The 6,700-nt window shown below is 38.9% G+C and overlaps 1 protein-coding gene across 1 annotated transcript; it reads left to right on the top strand.

Annotated features, from left to right (window-relative positions):
* Positions 1-471: 471 nt before the first annotated feature.
* Positions 472-6,189, top strand: LOC113429012 (vomeronasal type-2 receptor 26-like). The gene is made up of 4 exons (XM_087945331.1): positions 472-1,287; positions 2,329-2,556; positions 3,429-3,555; positions 4,127-6,189. The coding sequence occupies exons 1-4, from the start codon at positions 487-489 to the stop codon at positions 5,026-5,028; spliced, it is 2,058 nt and encodes a 685-aa protein (XP_087801457.1). The 5' UTR covers positions 472-486; the 3' UTR covers positions 5,029-6,189.
* The last annotated feature ends 511 nt before the right edge of the window (positions 6,190-6,700 follow it).

Here is a 6,700-nt window from a genome sequence, read left to right as displayed (position 1 = left end):
CCCGAAGCAGTAACATTATTGAATTCTATTGTACAGTGCAATATCAAGGGGTTTCAATTCATTGTATAGAATGTGAAGAATATGTGTTTGTATTTATTTTCATAATCATAATGTACACTGAAGATGGTATTTAATTTTGTTGTATGATGTGCAATAACAATAAACTGAACTAAACTATATTCTGTTGAATAGAATTGACTCCATTGTGTTGTGTTAAAATGCTGCTGGCATTTGAACACATTTACTGTTAGGTTGAATGAAATAATGATTCTCCAGAAATTTATCTACATTTTCAAACATTTGAGAAGTTATGGATAAGGACTAAATTCTGATATATCTATCCAATTTTTGAAATGATCCATAAAAATGCATAAGGCAAAATGAAAACTCTCTTCAACTTCATGGCTTGGTGTTTTCTTGTAGCTCACATATGGATCATTTCCTACGGGAGAAGTTGATACCAGTCAATCATCTTCACTTTACTTTATGGCCCCAAATGAGGTCCCCCAATATATTGGGATTATCCGATTGCTTCAGCATTTTGGATGGAAATGGATTGGGCTCTTTGTTGCAGACACCGAGAGTGGAGAACATTTTTTGCAGAAATTGGAGCTCTTGTTTTTCCAGCAGGGAATTTGTTTATCTTTCATACAAAGATTTCCAAAACTGTTGCGTTTGGACGACTTGGGCGAATTTAGCAATATAATGTTTGATTTTTATACACATTTCACAGACATTAAAACAAATGCATACATCTTGTATGGAGAATCTTTGACCTTAGCCTGGCTGACAGCTCTCAAATCTGTATGGGAAGCTGCAAATCCGGGAAAGGCATACATAAGCAAGGTGTGGATCACCACCAGCCAAATTGATTTCACATTAACAGGAACCCAAAGGGTATGGAATCTCCAATTTTATGATGGGGCCATTGCCTTTCAAATTCATTCAAGGGAAAATATGGAATTTGAGGAATTTCTCCGGTCCATAAAATCTTACACAGGGCAAAGAGATGGATTTCGAAACCATTTTTGGGAGCAAGCATTTGACTGTTTTTTCCCTAATTCAGGATTGGCGTCATTGGGAAGTCAAGAATGCACTGGGGAAGAAGGCCTGGGAAACCTTCCTGAATCTCTGTTTCAATTAAAGATAACAGGGCACAGCTACAGCATCCATAATGGGGTTTATGCTGCGGCTCATTCTTTGCATGGTATGCTATCCAAGAGATCCAATTTGAGAAAAAATTTGGCAGATAAAGTGGCTGAATCTCCAGAACTACAACCTTTTAAGGTAACATTTCTCCAACAAACTTTTCTTTCAATGAAGAATTTTATAAAGAATAAATTAGCTCACAAAATTAGCTAAACCTTAATTAATATGTTGTTCAAGTAGCTATTATGTCAAGCCTGAAGCTGACTTGACTGTAGCTTGTTCTCCTTTCTCTCTGTGTGTGGGTCTTTCCTATTGGGGTTTCTTTCCACATGGCTTCATGCTGACACAGCTTGGAGCTGAAATGGGGTAGAGGTAGATGTGGGCTTGTAGTCAACATAGCTTTCCGAAGAGTCAGGGACATTCCAATGGCTGGCTGGCCAGGAGTAGAAGAAGAGATATAACCAGGCAACCAGCTAGTATCCAGATTGAACAATGTGATTTATTGTTTTGGGAAAAAAAGGAAATGTTTACTTTTTAATGTGGTGGAAAGCATGGGACAGGTATAGTATATGTGGTAACTTGCTCAATAGCAGTAACTGAGAGAGGGGTCTTGGAGTTCTAGTTGCCAACCATTTAAATATGAGCCCGCAGTGTGCAGCAGCTGCCAAAAAAGCTAATGCAATCCTAAATTGCATTAACAGAGAGATAGAATCAAAATCATGTGAAGTATTAATACTGCTTTATAAGGCCTTGTTAAGGCTACACTTGAAACACTGCATTCAGTTTTGGTCACCATGATGTAAAAAAGATGTTGAGACTCTAGACAGAGTGCAGAGAAGAGAAACAAAAATGATTAGGGGGCTAAAACATGAAGAATGGTTGATTTTATATGATTTTTAAAAAGCTTAATGATCTTCTCTGCCCCAATGAAATTGCAGTTAACTTTCTCCACAGGGAAGATTGCATCACCTAATCCTGTGTATGTTATTCATTGACAATACTTTGTGGGCTGACTTCTTGTTCTTTTGAGCAAAACTGGATATTTACATAGCAAAGTGAATATACATGTCCCAGGATAATGTTGCAGGATCCAAGAATTTCAGAAATAGAAGATAAAATATCTAATGTTGATTTCTTTCCTTATTGTTATTTCAACTTCACTGCTTTCTTTTCAAGTAGCTCCACCCATTTCTTCAAGGCACTTCTTTCAACAACTCAGCAGGAGAGGGAGTGTCCTTTAATGAGAAGAGGGAAGTTGCAGGAGGGTTTGATATCATCAACATGATCGTTTTTCCAAACAAGTCCATCCGGAGTGTGAAAGTTGGAAGACTAGATCCCGATGCATCTTATGGAAATGAATTGATCATTAATGAATATCAGATTGAATGGCACAGAGGTTTTAATCGGGTAGGGGCCCAATGGTGGGATACAAAGAATGGGTGGGCATTGCTGGGTGGGCATGGGTGGGCGAGTGTTTGCATTATAATGCAAAATCCTCAATTCCACCCCATCCCAGAGCAAAAATAATGCAAAATCCTCACTTCCATCCCATTTCAGAACCACCACCATTCCCTCACTAATCTGCTTTCCAGCTCTGTTCTCCTGCATGCAGGGCAACAAAAGAAGAATTCAGTCAGATCTTCCAACTTCTTGGGGGAAAAAAGATCTTGTGAAGTTGTAAGGTCTGATTGAACTGACTGATCAACCTCCCAGTGGATCGATGCTGCTAGTCCATTGCTGCCTCCCAGCTGATCAGCGCAGCTCCCAGTCATGCCCTTGCAACTCCCCCATTCTGGATGGCAACCCCGGTGGGAAGGGAAGGGCCAACCAGTGGTGGAAACAACTAGCTTGCTGAACTATGCAAAAAATTAACAACAGCTTTGGCAGAACCAGCACGAATCCCACCACTGTAGGGACCTACATATACATTGAATGCTTATAGTTTTACAGCTTCCTTAAATGGAAAAAAATAAAATGCCTCCAACTGTTCCATGCTGACCATGATTTTTGTTATATCTATCTATCTATCTATCTATCTATCTATCTATCTATCTATCTATCTATCTATCTATCTATCTATCTATCTATCTATCTTTCTTTCTATCTATCTATCTATCTATCTATCTATCTATCTATCTATCTATCTATCTCACTCATTCACACACACACACACACACACACACACACACACACACACACACACACACTCTTTTCAGTTGATGAAAAGGCTTAACAACTTGGCAACTATTTCTGCAATCTATTTTTCATTTTATGAGCAGGTTCTTCCAGTTTCTCTGTGTAATGAATATTGTCACCCTGGATATTGGAAGAGAAAATCTGAAGAGAAAAGTTTCTGCTGCTACGACTGTGTTGCATGTCCACAGGGAAAGATTTCAACTGAGATAGGTCAGTTTTGAAGTCCTACAAATTATGAAAATATTGGGCTGCAAAAAGTTGTTTTCTCAAAAGTTATAATTTGTCATGGATATTTATGTCAAGTGCTTGGAAAATCAGGAGATTCAGGGAGTTCAAATGAGAATAAAGATGTATTGTAAGTTTAGCTCTCTACAAGAATCTGACCAACTAATGGTTAAGTGACAAGAAACAATAGATAGTGTGAAACTAATCAAGGAGAGATCCAACCTAGAATTAAGGACACATTTCCTAACAAAACAATTAACCAGTAGAATCACTTACCTCCAGAAGTTGTGGGTTCCAAGAAGAGGGCAGCTGTGGAGGGTTTGGAGCACCCACAAAAGAGATTAGATAACCAGTTGTCTGAAATGGTATAGGTTCTCCTGCTTGAGAAAGGTGTTGGACTAGAAGACCTCTAAGGTCCCTTCCAATTCTGCTATTCTGTTAATATAAGTATACAAAAAACTAATCGCAGAATCAATATCAATGTTCAAGCAATAGTATAAAACATTCATTGAAATGTGGTAAATCAGTGAGTTTCCATTTGATTTTTTTTATTCAGACACAGAAGATTGCATCAAATGTCCTGAGGATCAGTATCCAAGCAAAGTGCAAGATCAATGCCTTAACAAAACAATGAGTTTCCTGTCTTTTGAAGAACCTTTAGGAATCAGTCTGGCCTCAGCTGCTGTTTCCTTTTCCTTCATGACAGTCAGTGTGCTTGGAATTTTCCTTAAGCGTAGAGATACCCCCATTGCCAAGGCCAATAACCGGGACCTCACTTACACTCTCCTTATTGCCCTCTTACTGTGCTTTCTCTCTTCCTTGTTATTCCTTGGTCAGCCAGGGAAAGTAACCTGCCTTTTCCGGCAACCAGCATTCAGCATCATCTTCTCAGTTGCTGTTTCATGTGTGTTAGCTAAAACTATTACGGTGGTTGTAGCTTTCATGGCTACTAAACCAGGTTCTTCAATGAGAAAATGGGTGGGAAAAAGATTGGCTCTATCCATTGTCTTTTCTTGTTCTTTTCTTCAAGCAGTTCTTTGCATTATATGGTTGGCAACATCTCCTCCCTATCTTGAGTTAAATATGCAGTTCCTGATGGAAACTATGATTCTGCAATGCAATGAAGGTTCCATCTTCATGTTCTATTGTGTGCTGGGCTATCTGGGCTTCTTGGCCATCGCCAGCTTTATTGTGGCTTTTCTTGCCCGTAATTTACCTGATAGCTTTAATGAAGCCAAGTTCATCACCTTCAGCATGTTGGCTTTCTGCAGTGTGTGGATCTCTTTTGTTCCAACCTATCTGAGCACCCGAGGAAAAGCCATGGTAGCTGTGGAGATATTCTCCATCTTATCCTCCAGCGCTGGATTATTGGGATGCATCTTCTTCCCAAAATGCTTCATCATTGTGTTGAGGCCAGAACTAAATAGCAGGCACCAACTAATCAAACGAAACAATTAAATTATATTTACATCATTATTTATGAAGTAAAAGGGTAGGATTTAGCAAAGAAAAATTAAAGACTGTCCCTTTTCAATCTTCCTTCCAACTTTCAAAGCCAACATTTGTTTTATGTAGTTATAATCTCTCCTCCATTTCCTAAATTAGGTTTGTCCTCAGTTACTGAAGAAGTGATTCAACAATGTAATGAAGGTCATTCCAAAGGTCCTTTTTAAAGAGGCAATTGGACTGGACTTTCTGGTTTTTCTTTGAAGACATTTTGCTTCTGAAGAAAAACTGAAGAAGAAGCTGAAGAAGTTTCTTGGATGAGAAGCGAAATAGCTCCCCCCACCCACCCACCCAAAAATCAGAAAGTCCAGTTGCCTTTTGAAAAAGCACGTTTGGGACAAAAATGATCTGAATGACTGAGATTCTCTTTAGACCACGGGTGTCAAACTCAAGGCCCGGGGGCCAGATTTGGCCCATGGAGTGCTTAGATCTGGCCCACAGGGCCACCCTGGAAACAGCAAAGGACTGGCCCACAGTGCCTCTGCCAGCTTGGGAGGGTTGCACATCGCTCTTCTGAGCTCCATTTTCAGTGGCAGGGGGTTGCTGGAGGTTGTGGCAGCTGAAAACAGAGTGTGGGATCCCATTTTCAATGGCAGAGACTACCACAGGCACCCCCGACCTGAGTAATTTAGAGCTGGCCATACTCACCTTGGCCCTCCAAGTCAAATAAAACCTGATGCAGCCCTCAAAGAAATTGAGTTTGACACCCCTGCCATAGACAGTTTTAAAGTTTTACTTTGTCCTGTCTATATAGGCCACATAGCTTTCCAAGGTTTATCATGACTTCATCTGCCTGTAAAATGTCTTCAAGCTTCAATGAAGCTAAGTTCATCCCCTTTAACATGTTGGTCTTTTGCAGTATGCATTTCCTCTGTGCCAATCTTTGTGAGCACAACCACAGCCTATGTGAGCAGAACCACAAAATATGGTGGCTGTGGAGATCTTTTTCACCTTGACCTCCAGTGCTGATTTATTTGTGTGTGTCTTTTTCCTTTAAATGCTTCCTCACTCTGCTGAGACTTGAAGTAAACAAGGTGTAATTAATAAAAATAATGATTAAATAATGCATTTTTCTCTGTGTATTGCCAGGTTCGAATATCATATGCTAGCCACGTAGAGTAATTGTGCCTTTAGTACAGGTCATTATAGAATGGAGAATGTATACATGTCATAACATTTCTGCAATATTAAACATAGACCTTCTTGCTATCTTATTTTATCTCCATGCTATCAAATAATTTTTTAATAAAAACATAAATTGTTGTTTCTTTTTGGTTCTTACCCCCAAATTTACTTTCTGCAGTGTCTTCTAATGTCTTTGAAGAGGACAAGTGATGCTTTTACCTTGTAAACAGTTGTGTGCAAACATTTGTCAAAAACTTCAAGGTTAAAGCATCCCTCAAATATCTTTCTGGCAGTGGTCAAAATCCTGAGTTTATTTTTGAAGTCCTGCAACTTTTTTCCACTAGTTTATAAATGAAAAAATAAAATCAGCAATAAAATTTATTTATTTATCAAACTTCTGAGACCATCTCACTCCAGGTGAATTTCTCCATGATGTACAAGTAAAAAACATAAAACACTGTATTGAATTTAATAATGTAAAAAATGCATTAAACATTTG

Source organism: Notechis scutatus, chromosome Z (assembly GCF_049901735.1).
Source record: "Notechis scutatus isolate UNSWTSFEM ecotype Mainland chromosome Z, rNotScu1.2, whole genome shotgun sequence".
Lineage (NCBI taxonomy): Eukaryota > Metazoa > Chordata > Lepidosauria > Squamata > Elapidae > Notechis > Notechis scutatus.
Note: the sequence above shows the minus strand (reverse complement) of the source record. Positions and strands in the feature narration are given on the sequence as shown.

Excerpts from the sequence above, each read along its gene's own strand:
- LOC113429012 (XM_087945331.1), top strand. The coding sequence starts at position 487 with ATGGCCCCAAATGAGGTCCCCCAATATATTGGGATTATCCGATTGCTT. Across the intron at positions 2,557-3,428 it reads GGCACAGAGGTTTTAATCGG|GTTCTTCCAGTTTCTCTGTG; the intron begins GTAGGGGCCCAA and ends TTTTATGAGCAG. Across the intron at positions 3,556-4,126 it reads AAAGATTTCAACTGAGATAG|ACACAGAAGATTGCATCAAA; the intron begins GTCAGTTTTGAA and ends TTTTTTATTCAG.